This window comes from Thunnus maccoyii, chromosome 3 (genome assembly GCF_910596095.1).
Source record: "Thunnus maccoyii chromosome 3, fThuMac1.1, whole genome shotgun sequence".
NCBI classification, from domain to species: Eukaryota; Metazoa; Chordata; class Actinopteri; order Scombriformes; family Scombridae; genus Thunnus; species Thunnus maccoyii.
In genome coordinates, this window is record NC_056535.1 from 29,704,431 (window position 1) to 29,723,947 (window position 19,517).

Here is a 19,517-nt window from a genome sequence, read left to right on the forward strand (position 1 = left end):
GTATATATTTAATCTTTATTTGTTCATATTATTATTTTAAATTGTCTTATTTATTAATTATTTATTGAACATTTTGGGTGTTTATACACATTGCCATGTTTTCACACTGGTAACAGTTCTTTGAGCTGTGAGCCAAAAAGCATTTTCATATTGTACATACGACCCTATGCCGTAACTTTAAAGAGAATAAATGGGCTCAAAGAAAAACACAGACTGCAAATAATTTCAAAATTGTCTATTTTGCTTACAAACAAAAACGTAATGCCATCAGATAAAGATGCTGCAATCACTTAAAAATATACACACATAGGCTTTGATATGTTACTTTCTTGTTACAGTTACATTATTTAATGTAAATCACGATGGATGTTTTTTATATTATCTGATATCTGAAAGACTGTATGAAGTAATTAATCAAAGAATAATTATCAGATTAATTGATAATGAAAATAATTGTAAGTTGCAGTTTATATAAATGATTTATGTTATTCTTTATTTCATTACTATTTATTATTATTATTATATTCTTGTGTATGTATGTATTTGTGGAGAAAGATGAGCGTGGGGTTTATGGATGTTAAAAGTTGAAAAAGTAAAAAAAAAAAAAAAAAAGGTCTTTAAAAATATCTTGTATATTGTGTACCATTATTCTGAATAATATATATATTTTTAAAGGTCTCAGAGGTCTTTACAATCTGTACAACATACTGAACATGTAAGACCATTTCAGTTCGACTGCCAAACATTTGTGTTTGTGAGGAACAAACCTGTTATGGTCGCAGAGGCTAACATGGAATTCACACATTAAGCTTTGATTTTTGCCAGGTTCATTTCAGCACCATTCACCATTCAAATTACATGGTGCAACCATAGTTTTAATGCCTCTTCTCATGTGGGGGCAGTATTAGACAGTCTCTCCAGGATTTCACAGTTTTTTTGTGATTATTGCTGCCAAAAATGTTTGATTTTGCAGTGGCTTCTCTCCAAAATTGCAATACAATTTGCAATGTTTTATGTGCTCTTATTGTGGTAAGATTGCGGGAATAAGGAAAATTTGCAAGCAAAGGAAAAATTTGCATTTTTTTTTGTAAATTGCTACCCATGAAGCATCCTATGTAATCACTTTCTTTGATAAAAAGCATACAGAAACAACTATATTTCAGTGCTGATTTTTTAATTTTATTTTCTGAACATGAGAAACATGGGCTCAAAGTTATATAAAAAAGAAAATACTTTGCTTGAGTTCCATTTATAAGCCTTTATTACATAAACGTTAACCTCAACATTAGCACCAAACAAAATCACTTTTGACTGATTAGATGTTACAAGGTTATATTATAATAACTGAGATTTACAGGAGATTTGTGTTTATTTTGTTATCTTCAGTAGATTTGTGAAAAATTATGTAAAAGTCTTGATGTAAACTATGAAAGTCAAAACTTTCATCAGGGGACTACGTATTTTTTCTGCAGGGCCTGATTTGGTCCACAGACTGCAGTTTGCCTACCACTCTGATGTAGACTAACAAAACACTCCACAAAAATACCTTTAACAGGTAGTCCCGCTTATCAGAAACGTAGAAAGGCTATAAACCAAATGGCATTCCCAAATTTATCAATAAATACCATGAATACAGGCGATGTTTCTCACAAACTGAGGAAAACGGCCGCCATTATGGCTCAGAGTTGTACACGGATACAGTAAAAGGGCGATCCTGGTCAGAGCCAAAATGGCGCATTTTCCCTTTAAACAACCAACCAATCGAATTAATGGAATCTTTCTTCCATCCAATCACAATCCACGTGGGGGCGGGACCTGCGGAGCTGGGAGGATCTGTTTTGGGGTGTTTTGGATCCGTGTAGCCAGGAAATCTTGAGAGGGAGTTGTCGCACAGAGTCGCCGAGCGTTTTTCTCCGTCGATTGGCACCGATCGCCACCGCGCCAGCCGCAGCAATGCCCGGGATAGAGAAGCTGCCGATAGAGGAGACGCTGGAGGACAGCCCACAGGTAACGGTCCTCTTCCCTGGAAGCTCCAGCTAGCATGCTAACGTTACCCGCTTGAACAGGGAGGCTAACTGCCTTTGTAGGATCAGTGTTCATCGACAAACAGCGAGGCTAACTGTCTTTATAGGGTCAGTTTTAATGAACAAACAGCAAGGCTAACTGTCTGTGTAGGATCAGTGTTCATCGATAAATAGAGGAGATGGAGTTCAAGCAGCAGGCTGACCGCTAACGGCCCAGTTAACCGACTGATTGAACGGGATACATCAGCTGTGCATCGGCATCGAAAATGTGACGGCTATACCGATCAGCTGGCGGAGATGCGAAGTCAACATGTCAACGGGAGGCACAACATTCACTGTCAGTTTGCACATTAAATGATCCCGTTAAATGAATAGTTGGCAAGGCTGGCTACTTCCTTAGCCACTCGGCTGTTTCCCCTCCTTCCAGTGATCAGGCAGCAGTGTCATCCTGCTGCTCTCTGTTGTTGTCAGATGCCAAAGTCACGTAGTGCAGAAAGCTGCTGCTGCACTGCTTCAGATGGATTGACATTGAAACACAACCCAATCACTGATGTTTCAGCAGTAATCCGTTAAAAAAAAATCAATTATTTTTCAATTCACAGGACTAAACTATCTAACTGTAAAACTATCTAACTATAGTAGTTCAAACTAGCTCCACCTCCAGCAGCTACAACAATAACATGCTGCTTACATACTGATGCTTCAGTATTAATAATCTAATGATGTCATATATAATAATATATCAGTCAGAGGGACCAAACCACTACTTTTACCGCAATACTTTAACCACATCAAGCTGATATACTTATGTACTAGAAGGGGATTTTTCATACATGACTTTTACTTGTAATGGAGTATTTTTACATTGCTGTATTGGTACTTTTACTTAAGTAAAGGATCTGAATACTTCCTCCAGCACTGCCTGTATAACTGCTATCAAAGCTGGTTATCAACAGGCTCAGTTAATTCTTGACTTCTCTGTCCAGCTGTGAGGTGAACTTCTAAAGTAGAAGCAACATCATCAGAACCAGTGGAGCATTTCATTTGACACAAGATGAAACTGAGATACATGTAGGGAAAGTTTATCATTGCTGCAAAATGTGATTTACAGTGAGGTGAAGTGTGTGTATATATAGAATGTAATTAAACAACAAGAATGTGATTTAAAAGCAGTTCAAAGTGGCTGCAATCAGACTAGTCATCTGACTAGTCTCTGCTAAAAAGAAGCATGAAGAAAATACTTTGTCCAGCGATCTGATTGGTCAGTAGTCCGGCTGTTGACACATTTTCATCTTATCCTCTGAACTGAACCTGCAGCGTAGGTTACCATGGTGATCTATCCCATTTAAAGTGAGGCAGCTTTGTGATGCCATTAAAGGATAGGTTAAAAAATGTTCAAGTCTGTCTTAAAACAACAGCCATATAAACACTGAAAGATGCTTTAATCATTCCTCCAGTTTTTCTGTGTCATTTGGTCCTTACACATCTGAAACTGCTGCTCTCTCCTATGGTGTCTCTCAAGGTTCCGTTGTGGGTCCTATTTTATTTGCTATATATATGCTTCCCTTAGATCATGTTATTAGCAAATTTAGATATCCTGTCACTGTTAAGCTGACGATATTCTGCTCTATGTCTCTTTTAAGCCTGATAATGACAAAATGTCTGTGTTGCACCACTGTCTGACTGCCATAAAGGACAGGATGTCTAACAACTTTTTACAGCTTGATACAGACAAGACGGAGGTTTTTATCATAGCTTCTGACAGTATAGCTCCCAAGGTTGCTCAGAGTATTGGGTCCCTTTTCTCAGCTGTTCAGTCTAAATCTCGGTGTGTTATTTGATCAGGCTATGCATTTTGATCAGCATATTAAATCATTGACCCGTACATGTTTTTTCCAATTTAGAAATATCGATAAACTCAGGTCTGTTGTATTACAACCTGAGCTGGAGATGATTATTCACGCTTTCATATCATCCCAGCTGGACTATTGTAATTTCCTTTTCACCTGCCTCAGCAAGTCATCTCTGAACCCTCTACAAATGCTCCATATCACAGCTGTCACTTAGGTCTTCTGACCAGGGCCTACTGGCTGTCTATCGCTCTCAACTGAAAACAAAAGGTGATCAGGCCTTTGACGTAGTGGCTCCAATACCATTGAACTCTTTTACTTTAGACATACGGTCTGCAGTCTCTGTAGAAGCTTTTAAAAAGCAACAGAACGCCCATCTTTTCAAATTGGCCTTTGTGTCACCTTAAGATGTCTAGTGATTGTTCTTTTGTGTGTTTCTTTTGGGGGTACCCTGTTGCCTGTGTTTTTGTTTGTATGTTTTATGCCTCTTTTTTTTAAAACTTTTATTCTTGTGAAGCACTTTGTGAATTTTATTTCAGTGAAAGGTGCTATACTAAATAAATAATTATTATTCATACTGGCTATTAAAAGATCCCCTTCAAATGTGCTTTCATTGTAAGTGATGGGGGACAAAATCCACAAAGTCACAATTTTGTGCAAAAATGTATTTAAAAGTTTATCTGAAGCTTATATGAGGCTTCAGCAGTCTGCGTTAGTCATATCAAGTGGATATCTGCCACAGACATTAGACAGCATTAAATAGCCTCTTTGTGTTTCCTCAGACAGTGTTTCCCCGTTGAGCTGCGGTTGAAGTGTAGCAACAAAAAAAGGAACTTTGGCACTAAAAAGACAATAAAAAGAAAGAAATATATCTACTTGATTTGACTCATTTTGACAGCTGAAGCATCATATTAGCTTCAGATAAACTTTTAAACATATACATTAAACCGGCCTTCAGATATACTCAAAAATTCAAAATCGTATTGTTTTAGTGAGTTTAGAATGACAATAACAGAGCAGCTTGCTGGCGAGCTAAAGGCATGCAGTGAAGACACACCTTGACAACTGAACTGTACTGTGTGGAGAGGAAGCAGATGTGGATTTACATAGATAGATGTGAGTCTGGTATTTTGGCAGTTAACTTGCTGAGGTGTTATGGATTGTTAAAATGATTAACACTGACTGCATTTTTACCAGTTTCATTCTTTTTTCTTTTTTTTTATGTAGACTCGCTCTCTGCTGGGAGTGTTTGAGGAGGACACTGCAGCCATCTCCAACTACTGTTCACAGCTCTATCAGGCCATGCAGAGGATTTATGATGCACAGGTACACACACAAACACACACACACATGCACACGATTGACAGGTGTAGTGCCAACAGGATAACAGATATGGTCAGAACATACAGTACTTTAGGAAGTGGATGTTGGTTGGATAACAATGTGTCTCCAGCTGCTCACTGCCGTGTGCTGCTTTCTTTTCCAGAATGAGCTTAGTGCTGCAACACATCTGACCTCCAGACTGCTGAAAGAGTACGACAAACAGGTAGGCCAGTTCATACCAGCCACCGACCCTTTGACACCAGCCAAAACACTATAACGCTTGACATTACTTTTATCATACTACCCACTGGCCATTTAACATTAACCACAACCTTTATAACATGGGCTGCAACCCTTTAACTCTGTCCATCAGCCTTATGACACACTGATGACACAGCTTTATTATGGTAGCCTTTAGCCTTAGGCGGCATTCAGACCGAGATAAATCCATTCATGAAAAAATGCCCAATCACATATATGCAGGCACACATTCCTGGTGGATTCATTTGCAACATGAACAGAGCGTTTCTACCATTTACCTCGCAATCGCTGATCCAAAAGATAAAATAGTTGCTGCCATAATAACTTTCTAGAGTAGTAAAATCCTGTATCTGAGTATTATTGACCAACTCTTCAGTAACCACAGCCTTGCAACATAAGCCACAACATTATAACACTTGCCTTTTATCACTAGCTACCATCTTTATCACACCAGCTGTCAGCCTTATTACTCCATACAGGTCTACGCCTCTGGTTATGTGTCACACTGTTACATTTTAAGATTTAGCAAAGATTGGAATTTTGGCCCGCACTTCTTTTTTGTTGTTATTTGCTTTTTATTAGGTTTTCTTTTAAAGAACACATATAAACAAAAGTGGTACATATATTCCAATCAGACACAAAACACACACTTTAGAGAATAAATAAATAAAAATAAGAAACAACAAGAGGAGGATCCATCTCTTAAATAAACTAAATCTACACACATATATACATATACATACACAGCCACGTATACACACACGTGCATAGTCGGCCGACACTTTGATCCAAAAAAAGATATGTTTACAGCTTTGTAATCATTATGGTGACCTTTCCTCTCGAAACAACCTTATGTCAACACTTTTCTCTCTGACAAAGTATCTTGAAAACTGCCAGGAATTCACAAACTTTTATACGGTGTGTAACACGCTTATTTGCTGTGGCAGCGACATATCTTTCTCCCAGGAATCAATTTTGCTGTTGTTGTTGTTGTTGTCTGCAGCGTTTTCCTCTAGGGGGCGATGATGAGGTGATGAGCTCCACCCTACAGCAGTTTGCTAAGGTCATTGACGAGGTGAGTCAGAATACAAATACGCCACAGCAGGTTTGTTTGATCCCTCTGTACACAGGCAGGTTTTACCTGACATGATATGACAGCATGAGCGATTTACTATTTATATCTGTGAGAAGGAGATTTAGAAACACTGTTCTTCTTCTGTGGCCAAACTGAGGTCATTCAGCTGATTGACAGTTTGTATATTCCTTAACTTACACGCCATATTTTTTAATCTCTCTCTTTGGCTTCTTTCTAGTTGAGTTCCTGTCATGCTGTCTTGTCCACCCAGCTTGCAGATGCCATGATGTTTCCTATCACTCAGTTTAAAGAGAGAGACCTGAAGGGTAGGAAACACACACACACACACACACACACACACACACACACACACACACACACACACACACATACACACACACACACACACATGCAGGACACTACTAATACAACCCTGCCACACTGACAAACACTTGATGTTGTCTAATCACATTACATTGCTAAAAGTATGTGGACACCTGAATGTTACAGCCATATGTGATATTTGAAGATGTCATTCGAAAACCACCGGCATTAATCTGCTGCTGTAACAGCCTCGACTCCTCTGGGAAGACTTTAACCAGGTTTTGGAACCTGCAGGGATTTGATCCCATTCAGCCACAAGAGCATTAGTGAAGTCCAACACTGATGTTAGGCGATAAGACTTGGGTCACACTCAAGCTCCACACAGCATTCCTTTGTTACGACAAAGCTCAAAGCACACTGCATGTATTGTCTGAAATATTATTGTTTACCATAGCAATAAGTTTTCTCTTCGGAAGAGGCCCAAACGAAGTCCTCTAAGTTCCAGACGAAAAGTATACAAAACTATGTGGACAAGGGTGTCCACATAAACAGAGACAACAAAATGATTTTTGTCTCTGTCTCTCTGCAGAGATCCTCACTCTGAAGGAAGTCTTCCAAATAGCCAGTGATGGTAAGTAAACACTGCTACTCAGCGCTGCAATTCATTTTCAGTATCAATGTATTTATTATTTTTATCAAAGGACAAATAACAACAAGAGTCCAGAGACACAAGGAGTCATCTTCCAGTTGGCCGCTCTTTAGTCCCAACTGTCCTTAACTACCTCGCTATGTTAATATTGCTTCTCAACTGCTGGGTAGAGTTACGTTTTTAGTACAATGATTGTCTTCCGTCCATCTCAGGTATCAGAAGTAAATGTATGAATCTCACAACAGGACTTGAGGCTTCAGTGCACATATTCAAATAACATCCATCTAATGTCTCTTTGCAGCTCAGGCGTCAGGAGTCATTTAAAGTAAAACGAGATATTTAAACAAAGTAGCATCTTGTCTTAATGTCTAATGAGGATTTTCAGGGCAGTTGATGCAATTTTTTTCAGACTAAACAATTTAGTCCTTTGGGATAGTGACTGTATCAGATTAGGCAATAGTCCAAAATTCGTGCCATGTGAGACATGTTGTGGACTGTTGGTCAGGACGAAAGAAGACATTTTGGATTGCAAACGAGTAATCAATTAATCAGCACATTAATCAATAATTAGAATAATTGCTTGTTGCAGCCCAACTTCAATATCTTGCTCATCTGTTGAGGTTTGTACAGCTATAGGAAAGTTGTCGTTCTTTCTCAGCTGTGATTGGAGCATAAAGGTGAAAGGGGCGGGGCATAGGGTTAGTCAGTTTCAGTCCAATAAAACAACAAATCTTCAAATCCTCACATGGGAAGTGGTTTGGACCTATAAAAGTTATAATTTATGTTCATAATTTGCTTAAAACAATTAATGGATTATTAAAATTGCACCTAATAATGTTTATACGTAATTATGCAAATATGCAAACACACAGGATGTGTTTCTGATGTTTTGAGACCGTCGACCGAAACGTTTCAGTGGAGTTTTAATCTCAGAGGCAGCAGCAGTGAGTTTATTCAGTGTTTGTGGACGACATCTGTCCTGATCTGAGTGAAGATGAGAAGTGGATTTGCTGTATAGTCACTATCTCTAACACAGACTCTGTCACAGTTGAGTTGCAGCAACACAAAGTTAAGTAACAGTTCGTCTAAAAGAACGAGATGTGCAGATCTCTCTGCATGTCGGTTTGGCTCCAGATTGTTGGCACATTTAGAGGAAATCACTTTTCTCCCAAAAGACTCATGATGATATTTAGTTACTCTTAAAGTCCATTTTCACCTTGTTTTTCTTGGTTACTGGTATTTCGTTTTTTATCTTTTAAATTACTGCTTTATTTTTCTATCTTTTCCTGTGTTATTATGTAACATTACCAAAAATTGTTGCCTTCCTGTTTGGCTGTTTCTGCCTGCAGATCATGACACGGCCATTAACAGATACAGCCGCCTGTCCAAGAAGAGGGACAACGACAAGGTGACCAGAAACGCATAATTCAGTACTTCATAATTCAGTACTAATTTTATAATAAAGTTCTAGGAAATGTTTTATTTTACAGGACTATAATTTCTAAATTATGTCCTTGATACTAATTACAGGGAAGATAAAGAGCTCTGAGACAGTTTAGTTTAGTTAGTGTGTTGAGTTTAGAAGCAGTTGTTGATTTCTAGAGGAATTACATTTAATTATTAGAAAATGTATTCTCCATATATGTTGAATTGTATGCTTGCCTGTTGACGTTTTTTACTTTTTGCATCTGCAGCTGACCTGTAAAAGGGTACAAACAATTAATTGGAATTAATTAGTTGATTGTACCAATTGAACATGGCTGCCATCTTTTCTATAATTACAGTGTTCTTCCCAGCAAACTTCCTTTGAAATTGTTTGGAAAATATGGACCCTTTAAAATAACATCTTATCATCCAGTGTTGAACTTGCAGAGGGTTAAAACTCACTGGAGATACTGGAGATTATCCATAACAGTGTGAACCATCGGTCAGCTGATTGTTGGGCGTTAATGCAGCTGCGATTTGGGACTATTTTCAAATCTCTGCACTCTATCTGCAGCTAGTTTCAAATCTTTTTTTTATGTGCAGAAATAACCTAAAACCAACAGCTGCTTGTCAGGAAGGAAATCATTTCCCTAATGGCTTGATTTAGAAAATATTCAGCAGTAGCTATGTACCAACATATAAAAACTTGATATATGTCAGTAGTTATTGTGATACTTACTGAAATACCAGTAAACTCTGGTGTGTTGCAGATGCGGGCGGAGGCGGTGGAGGACGTCTACACCTCCCGCAAGAAACAGCACCAGACCATGATGCACTACTTCTGCTCACTGAACACACTACAGTACAAGAAGAAGACTGCTCTGCTGGAGCCGCTGCTGGGCTACATGCAGGCCCAGGTACACACACACACACACACACACACACACACACACACACACACACACACACACACATCCTGCACACTAGAGGAATTTCAGTCAGACCATACGACCTTCAAAACCCAACAGACCGGCCTAATGACCTAAATCATGAGGTCTCAAACGCACCTTTATACAGTTGCCTTTGAGCCCCCTTCATTTTTAATATAATGATATAAATGTTATAATTTTTATAGAGCTGCTACAATTAGTCGATTAATTGATTAGTCGGACAAAAGAACATCAATCCACAAACTATTTTGATAATGGAGGAATCTAAAGCCAATCATGCTCTGGTTCCAGCTTCTCAAATTTGACGATTTACAAATGTGACAGTAAATTAAACCTCCTGTTTAAATCACAGGATTTCTTTGCAGAATCTGTTGTCTCCAAAATCAAGTCAAGACAACCCTGATGACATCACTATGACATCATCAGGGGTAATTTTTTTTTAAAGCTCCCTCAGAGCCACAGAAGACAAAATAAAACATTTTCACAGCTGAGTAGCACTAACCGCGACTAGTAAAATCCACCTGTAAAGTCTTTAAAATTTTAACAGACAGAATTGTGAAGCAGGCAGTGAACGTCAGATTGAAACCTTTTGAATCTGAGTTTTTCTGGTTTAGAGTTGAGAAAGTAACAGACACAAACCTGCCGATGTTCTTTATCTGTGTGTTTTATGCAGATCAGTTTTTTTAAGCTGGGATCAGAAAATCTCACCCAGCAGTGGGAGGACTTCCTGGGAACCATAGGAACCAGCGTCCAGAAGTAAGAACCTGCACACACTCACGCATGTTAATCATTTTTACTCAGAAATTTCAGCAAAGTTAATGAGGTTTGGTGGTGGTGCGCTGTGGAACCTCCAGGAGCCAAAGAAAGATTTGATGATAAATTTATGTGATATGAAAATGAATCAAGAAGAAATCCTTGTAAGTAATTGTAAAATAAAGCTACTAGCAGTGATGAACAACTTAACCTCACATTGACAAAAATTTCCCTGAGCACTGATGGAAGATCAGATGGGTGTATTTCCTTCAAGCTGCTGCACTTAAACATGTGATAGAGAAGAAGACGTTTCCCTCAAGTTAAATTTGCAACTGAAAGAGGAAGAGTTCACACCTCAGATGATGAAGCACCTGCCTGCCGCTCAGAGGTTCTGGAGCATGAATGTATCTGCTCAGGGTGTCTGCAATTCCTTGAAAAGTCTTAAAATGTCTGAGGTTACATTACCGACAGTAGACTCAAGGTCTCATGTTTTTATGTACTTTAAGTCAGTTTATAAAACTTATAAACCCACTTAAAGTAAAGATTTTGTAGTTTTGAAGAAATCGGAAATGGAAGCATGAAGAGACTGAACTTGTGTGTGTGTGTGTGTGTGTGTGTGTGTGTGTGTGTGTACAGTGTGCGTCGGGAAATGGAGGAGGAGGTCGGGCAGATGCAGCAGACCATCCAGCAGATGGAGATGTCATGTGACCCGCTGTATGCACCATGTGACCCTGACCCCGCCCACTCACCTGTCTGCCGCAACCTGACCAGGAAGCAGGGCTACCTGCACATTCGCAAGTAAGACACACACACACACACACACACACACACATTTAAGACTTTTATTTAATGTTCACAATAAAGCGCCTTTGTGTAGAATTGTTATGTAATCATACCACCACTGAAATGATTCTGATGTCATAAGTTTTGTTTTTCTACTACTACTATTACTACTACTACTATTACTACTACTACAACTATCATCTGTCATAATGTCTTTTTACCACTGGGGGGTGCCAAAGATACAACATGTAGGGGCTTTAGAGGATAAATCCAATTTATTACAGTTGGGATTGTATTTTGTAGTTTTGTGCATCATTTCTATTAGTAATAATAACATTGTACTTGTCTGATTGTTTGATTGTTCGTGTGTCTTCACTCGTCAGACTCCTTAGTGATATCAAAGTGTTCCCAGATCTCAGCAATTAACTTGGTGAATGCAGTGTTATTACTGATAGAAACGATGGACAAAACTGTAATACTGTAAATAATCCCCTTTTATTTAGTATGAGTGTTTCCTCCACACTGTGCAGCTCTACCAGCTGTGTCTTAGTAAGTTTTATGTCATTTTTCAAGACTTTAAGCTGTTCTTATGTCTGTCTGTCTGTCTCTCAGTAAGACGGGCCTGGTGTCGTCATCCTGGGAACGTCAGTACTTCTTCACTCAGGGAGGCAACCTGATGCAGCAGGGCCGGGGCGAGGTGGCGGGTGGGCTGGTCACAGACCTTGACAACTCCTCCGTCATGGCGGTGGACAGTGACGACCGCCGCTTCTGCTTCCAGGTCACTTCCTTCGACGGCAAGAAGTGAGAGGGGAAAACTATAACTATTTTCAAATGCTGGTGATTTATAGTAGAGTATCAACTCTGCTTCTAAAACTCATTTGAGTTTGGAGATTGAACTCAGTCCTGTTTTCTCATTTTGTGTTCTGTCAGAGTTGTGACGCTACAGGCAGAGAGCAGGAAGGACTGCGAGGAGGTAAGATGTTTTTTTTTTTTGTTTGTCATGTTACCTGTTCTGTTGTTGCCTCACCGCGTCTCTCTGCTTCTTCCTCCACCAGTGGATCTCCACCATCAACAACATCTCCAAGAGGATCTACCTGAGTGAGAACGCAGAGGTCTGTGTCTCACCTTTCTCATTAAATTAATTCCATAAGTCATAGTGGGAATTTTTGGCAGCTATTTTTAGGTGTAGTCTAGCCTCGTTCGAGACCTCTGAATCACCATCCGCACCTCTGATTTGTCCAGTGATCCTGCTTGGTGTTGTACCCGTTGATGACTGTTGCCTCCAGTCAGAGAAAACACTCACCGCCACATTTATGAGGAGGTCACATGACCTGGCACTACCACATCCACCACTACCATTAGCCACCAAAACTATTAACTACAACAACATGACTAGCTGATCCTGACACTGTGCAGGAGAACTGATCTAATTAGCGCTGCTAGGACCGCTAACAGTGGTTAATGTGTGTATAACTGTCATGGAAGAGAGTCTCTCGTTTTCTTTCAGCTATGGCCGTCCTAAATACATTTACAAAATAACTTGTAAATCTGGTCAAATATTTGCTTAAATTCAGGTGCAAGGTTTGTCACAAACATGATGTCAATTTACAAAATGAGTTTACATTCCCACTTCCATCATAGACAGGAAATTACAAGACACAATGTCTTTGTTGCTAGGAAACATAAAATGGATAGCAGCTTTTTTTTAACATATTTTTGGACATTTTTTGCCTTTTATTAGAGTGTTGACAGTAGAGCTGACAGGAAATGAGCAGAGAGAGAAAGAGACAGGGAACAACATGCAACATTAGCAGCAGATTAATGCCTTTGGTTTTGGACAATAATCGACATATTGACACCAATTGGTTGATGCTGATAGCGCTGTCTTCCTATTGGCAGGAGCTGGCAGCCAGAGTGAACCAATCAGCTATCGAAGCTGTGACGCCATCGCCGTCCTTCCAACAGAGACACGAGAGCATGAGACCCAGCAGGTAGGACTGTGTGTGTATGTGTGTGTGTGTATCTGGCTAACATGACTACACAGCTGGAAGGAGTCATTGACAACCTCATAATCTATCAGTTGAGTCAGACCTCCATCAGTAAGATCATACATATCTGTCCCTCTCTCTCTCTATTCCAGTAAGGGGCGTGCGGGCCGAGCGAGCAGTATAAGCTCTGTGGGCTCCGAGCCGTCGCCTGCCCTTTCCGTGCTCTCATTGGATGCGCTGGTTGCCCCGGATACACCCATCCAGTTTGACATAATCTCCCCCGTCAGCGAGGAGAACTCAGGACAGAACAAGACGGCAGCACAGTCCGGCAGGTACGTGTGTGTGTGTGTGTGTGTGTGTGTTGAGCTCTGGTGCAATCCCAGTTAAGCCATCATAGTTCTATTTCTGCTCTTAGTCTCAGAGTTTTCAAAATATTAAAGGGTCAGTTCACTCAAATTATAAATTTTCTTTTTTTTGCCCTTAGTGGTATCTGTGGAGATGTTTTATGTTTTATATGCTGAGGTTTTGAGATATTGGTCTCTGAGATTTGGTGCTCAAAATCTTTACATTTTACATTTACTATTTATATATAAAAATATACATTTAAAACTTAAACAACAGCAACATTTCTCTCCAGAAACCATGTCCTTGTAACTCTACTGGAGACACTTTTCATAAGAACTATTTTCTTATCAAACATGTAGCCCTGATGAAAGCTGCTGACACAGACCAATCAAGTTATTTGTGATCAATATTGGCAGCTGATCGATCAAAGTATCCATAATTTTTGCAAGTCTGAGGGCAGGAGAGTTTCAGTCTTTATGTGAAGGAGAAAGCTTCTGTCCTGTCTAGTTAATGTAGCAGCCGATGTTTGTTTTTAGTTTTTTAATATTTTACTTTGCTTTTTCAAAATTGAACATTTACATGTAAAACAGCAACACACACAAAAGTTATATATATATGTATTTAAAACAAAAAAAACACTGATGTTTTGTGTGTGTGTGTGTGTGTGTGTGTGTGTGTGTGTGTGTGTGTGTGTGTGTGTGTGTGTGTGTGTGTGTGTGTGTGTGTGTGTGTGTGTGTGTGTCAGAAGGAGTAATCCATTCGGAGAGTCAGGAGACAGCACATCAGAAGACAACGAAGGTACCGTCTGTTTGTCTCGTCTTGTTTTCCTCATGTTATTAATACTTTATTCAGTATTATTATTAAAATAACAATTTGCATGAAACAGTGTTTTCCCTCCATTAGCAATTCCACACTTGAAAACATACTTTGACAAATACTTTTTCTGTGTCCGCTGTCCAGACTCGATCCTCCACCAGCTCTTCATCGTTCGCTTCCTGGGCTCCATGGAGGTCAGGACTACCGAGTCAGCGGACGTCATCTCTGAGACCATGAGGCAGATCCTGGCAGCCAGAGCCATCCACAACATCTTCAGGATGACGGAGTCTCACCTGCTGGTCACCTGCGACTGCCTCAAGTACGAACCATTATGTGTGTGTGTGTGTGTGTGTGTGTGTGTGTGTGTGTGTGTGTGTGTGTGTGTGTGTGTGTGTGTGTATGTCTATCTTTGTGAGGATCTTGATCATTTTGGCAGCATATTTTGTCTGTTGATACTAATGATTTGCTTTTTGTTTTCAGGCTCATTGATCCTCAGACACAAGTCACTCGACTCAGGGTAGGACGACCTCTGTCTCTCTGGTTAAATGGTTTAAGTCTCATAAAGGTTTCTGATCTGATCGTTTATGCTCCAATCATCTCTTTCATCTCTCTCCTGCTGTAGTTTCCTCTCTCCAGCGTGGTTCAGTGCTCGTCCCATCAGGACAACAAGAGGCTGTTTGGTTTTGTTCTGCACTCGGTGAGCGGGCGGTCCGACAGCCGAGCCGTCTGCTACATCTTCGAGTCCAACAACGATGGAGAGAAGGTTGTCTTGTCTGCTCATCTATTTGTCTAGCTGTCTACTCCTCTGTTTTATCTTTTATCCATCTAACTCGTCCATCTTCTTCACGTGTTTCAGATCTGTGACAGTATCGGACTAGCCAAGCAGATAGCCTTCCACTCTGAGATGGTGAGACTGATCTGAAGCTTCTTACTGTAATGCTGGAGCTAATGCTAATGCTAACTCCCTCGCATTTTTGTGATGATGTTGTTGAGGTTAATTATTTTTGTTGACTTATTGTCGTTTTTGTCGTGTAGGACCGTAAAGCAGTGGAGAAGAGGAAGGAGCAGGACAAGGCCAAAGAGAAACAGCAGGAGGAACTCAGCAAGCAGAAACAGATAGAGAAGGTGACCTTTAACCTTTAATCCTAACCCCACACTTTACACACACTTAAACATAGTTGTTTACTTAACTAACAGATACATTAGGTGACCTTTTAACCCCTGATTCAGTCTGTTTTAGTCACATAAAACAGATTTAGGGCCTGTTTTTGATGCAGGTTTTGCAGATGATGCATCATCCTCAACCTGCATTTCTTGATGTGTCCTGATGTCACATTTAAGGCTGCAACAAATTAGTAAATAATCTATAATTTTATAATTCATCTGATTCGTTATTTCAACTGTAAGAAATTAAAAACAATCACAATCATGTCTTTAAAATTGCTCATTGTGTCTGAACAACAATCAAAACCTCCCCTTAAAGAGGCCGAAACAAGCAAATATTGATAAACAAAACTATTAATTGATTACAAAATTCATTATTAATTTTCTGTTGTGCCATAAATCAAATAAATTAATAAAGAATACATAAAAACCTACAGGGACACATTTAACATAATTTGTTTCTTTTTGTCAGAGCTTTGATATTTAATTTCAGTTTTCTATTTTTCCTCGTTTTGACTCGCAGGATCTAGAGGAGCAGAGCCGTTTGATCGCCGCCTCGAGTCGTCCTGCTAACCCTCCAGCCTCTGACGGACAGTTCCTAGTGCTCAGTAACAGCCAATCAGAGGACAGCGATGCTGGGGAGGAAGGGAAGAAGAAGGGCGAGTCTGAAGCCTAACGACACGCAGAGGATGCATGTTTTCCCACCCAGGCAAGTCCCAGCTGGTACTGTTAAAGCAACAGCTCAGGAATCAGAGGAGGGGAAGCACCACCCGCCCACCCGGGCTGCTTGGAGCTGAAAAACATGTGTTCCCCTGCTGCTGGACTCTTAAAAAAAAAAAAAAAACGGAGGATAAACAAAACGCAGCCTCGCTATAAGAGGAGGAGGAGGAGGAGGAGGGTAGGCATGGAAACGTGTCGTCATGGACTCGTGTTTTACTCTGTGTGTAAAAACGCTGCTTTTTATACTGGCTATATCCAGAAACTGACGCAAATATAGATTAACCTGCAAGTTTTTTTTTTTTTGTTTTATTTTATAAAAAGAGCTAACAGCAATTACAGAGGATATAAAGCAAAACATCATGTGAGGAGTAATGAACCAGGATCTGAAGGAGACACGTAAGAAGACACAGAAATCAGATTCAGACGGTGTCACATCCCCTCTCTTATGTTCTTTCATTGGTCCAAGAATTTAGGGTCAGCCACTAAGCCCCGCCTCCCGCTGCCGATGCTCAAGGTCACTTGAGGGCAGGAGGCGACGGTTTCTCTCTGACCACTACGAGATCTTGAAGGGCAACATGACACCTCAGCTGTTTTCTCTATCAGTGTTGTTGTTAAAACGTGTGAGATATGATGTCGTAACACAAAAAGAGAAGAAAGGGAGATTTTAAAATCCTTCCTGTTATGATGTGTTCATCAGCTGATCATTTTTAAAGCATCTTACAGTATTTCAGATTTTTTTTTTTCTTTCCTTTCTCCTCACCAGTCATTGGTTTAAAATCAACCAGCTGAATCATCATCACAGTGAACATCATGACTTTTAGTGTATGAGTGGAAAAGTCTTGCATCGCCACGTCACAACAGCAGCATCATGTTTGTTGTGATTTAACCGACTCAAGCAAGTCTTAAATATCTCAAGAGAAACCACATTCAGATCTGAAACATCATCCAGTCAGCATTGATTTGGTGACTTGCAGGTCAAAAGACTGTCTAGCTGTCTGGGGTAAAAATTTGGCCGAATTTGGTTGAGAAAATAAAGTTTTTCAGACGTTTAGTTGCCAAAATGACTCATACTAGCAGCAGGATGTTATTTATCAGCTCCTTGTGATGAGATCTGATAACTCTACGGTTAAATTTAGGCACAAAAGCTGCTTGGTTAAGGTTAAGAAACCATTTCAGTGACCATATTTCAACATGTAGTTATGAACTGCTTCACAGTGAGATGCAGTCATAAAAATGCTGTTGAAACAACAAGCAAAAATAACTTTTCCACTAAATTCAGCCCAGTTTTTACCAGAATTCTTGACTCATTGACCAGGAAATCATTAAATCAGCGCTACCTGAGTACGTTATGCCTCAGAAACACAGATATTTGGCAGAAATTACTGCAAAAACTAGTATTGAAAACTTAAAAAATATTGACGAGCACCAGATGTTTCTATTATCATGGCAGTTATGAATGAAACACTGCAAACTCAGGAGGTCAGTATGGGTCAAATTCTGCTCATCTGGGGTCAAAGGTCAGCTCTATTTTAGCCACAGTGCAAATAATTTGGCCCCAACTCCTCTTTAATCTAACAAGAACATGAACCCGACTGTAAAATGACGTCTTCAATGACCTCCAGTGCCAACATTAACTCGTTTCACAGTTCCTCTTATTCCATATTTCTGTATTTGTTGAGGTAATTCTAGAAAAACATAAAATATCTTGCGTTCTAAATCACGTCATGCCGTTTGTACGCAGTGTGTTATTAGCATGTTGTCAGGACCAGCGCCAACATGGCTGCCACAGAGAAATGTGACGGTCAAAGAAAACACAGCAGCAGACCAAGACGGAGTGAAAATGTGATTTTAAAAAAAATTTTTTTTTTTGAAGGCTTTTACTCTAAAATGAGATGTCTGCAACTTTGGCTTCTGCCTCTTAGAAAACGAATAGTTGCATGAAAGTAATGCTCATTAACCAGAATCTCATACAGCTCAGCTCTGCTCCAACAGTTTGAAGATTTTAGGCCTCAAAAGGAAGCCAAAGATGCTTCGCTTGCATTTCTTTGTCCATTTTAGCTTTGTTGAAACGCTGGTCTGATGTTGTGAAAAGTCAGAAATTGACAATCTCCTCACGTTTACCGTTAAATAATAAGTTTCATAAAAAAAAAAAAAAGGAAGCTGTTCACATTTTCCGCCAAATGCCAGCACATCAGAGTGTTCCTCTTCTTCTTTTTACACATATTTATCTCTTGGTCATTGTTTGGGGCCTTTTTATGTTTTTCACAGTTTTTATCCATTAATCTGCCTTTATCCAGAGTGATTATCTGTAGAAAAACAACAGAATAAGCTTCAGTTCCAAGATTTTAGACATTTAAATGTAGGGATGACAAAATATCAGAGGTCAAAGCCTCCTAACAACAGACAAAACCTCTTCAGTTGGCTGTCGGGGAATCAGCGCGGTGAAGGCATTTCTCGGTATCTAAATCAGAAATTACTGAAGATGATTTTATTTTTCTGTCGTTTTGTTTTGGGAGGATGTTTTTTCTTGCTGTAACCCGGTGAAGGACTCGTGTTGATGGAGCTGCACTTTACTGACGCAGAAAAGCACGACAGGATTGATAATGTTGAACTGTAAATATGTTTAAGTGATTGATGTTCCAGTGTCATAAATAATAATAATAATAAAAAAAAAGGCTTTTCGGTGATAAATAAAGCACTAACTCCACTCGTCCGAGTCAGTCTGCTGGTGTTGTCAGATCAAACGAACCTCCATGAGTTATGAGAGCTTTCAGAAACGTCTTGCAAATGTAAATTTAGAACACATAATTGGAAAAAAAGTCGTTTAAATCGCTAAAAAGACTTAGAACACCATAATCCAAAAAGTAATAAGACACATTTAGATGTAGTGTCATCAATATGTGTGCTGGTTCAGCAACAGCTGGCCAGTAACAGCTCTGTGGCTTAAACCATTTAACCTTTAAATCACCATTAACCCATTACTTTGAGCTATTACAACTGTTCATCCATCAATAGTTCATCCACTATTAATCCACATTAATACAATACTTTTAACAAGCTAGTTCAA

The 19,517-nt window shown here is 39.5% G+C and overlaps 1 protein-coding gene across 2 annotated transcripts; it reads left to right on the forward strand.

The window, feature by feature from the left end:
• The first annotated feature begins 1,260 nt into the window (after nucleotides 1-1,260).
• appl1 (adaptor protein, phosphotyrosine interaction, PH domain and leucine zipper containing 1) lies at nucleotides 1,261-19,158 on the forward strand. 2 transcript variants are annotated; one of them, XM_042404110.1, is made up of 22 exons: nucleotides 1,261-2,007; nucleotides 5,102-5,200; nucleotides 5,361-5,420; nucleotides 6,462-6,533; nucleotides 6,772-6,859; nucleotides 7,447-7,488; nucleotides 8,856-8,914; nucleotides 9,702-9,848; nucleotides 10,555-10,637; nucleotides 11,271-11,432; nucleotides 12,030-12,218; nucleotides 12,348-12,390; nucleotides 12,473-12,529; nucleotides 13,317-13,408; nucleotides 13,558-13,737; nucleotides 14,499-14,548; nucleotides 14,711-14,885; nucleotides 15,047-15,083; nucleotides 15,189-15,329; nucleotides 15,423-15,473; nucleotides 15,602-15,691; nucleotides 16,254-19,158. In XM_042404110.1, the coding sequence occupies exons 1-22, from the start codon at nucleotides 1,954-1,956 to the stop codon at nucleotides 16,404-16,406; spliced, it is 2,124 nt and encodes a 707-aa protein (XP_042260044.1). In that variant the 5' UTR covers nucleotides 1,261-1,953; the 3' UTR covers nucleotides 16,407-19,158. The 2 variants fall into 2 exon arrangements, with proteins under 2 accessions (XP_042260044.1, XP_042260043.1); XM_042404109.1 differs by having other exon boundaries at nucleotides 1,262-2,007; nucleotides 14,496-14,548.
• Nucleotides 19,159-19,517: the final 359 nt, after the last annotated feature.

Excerpts from the sequence above, each read along its gene's own strand:
- appl1 (XM_042404109.1), top strand. The coding sequence starts at position 1,954 with ATGCCCGGGATAGAGAAGCTGCCGATAGAGGAGACGCTGGAGGACAGC. Across the intron at positions 10,638-11,270 it reads ATAGGAACCAGCGTCCAGAA|TGTGCGTCGGGAAATGGAGG; the intron begins GTAAGAACCTGC and ends GTGTGTGTACAG. Across the intron at positions 12,530-13,316 it reads ACCTGAGTGAGAACGCAGAG|GAGCTGGCAGCCAGAGTGAA; the intron begins GTCTGTGTCTCA and ends TCCTATTGGCAG.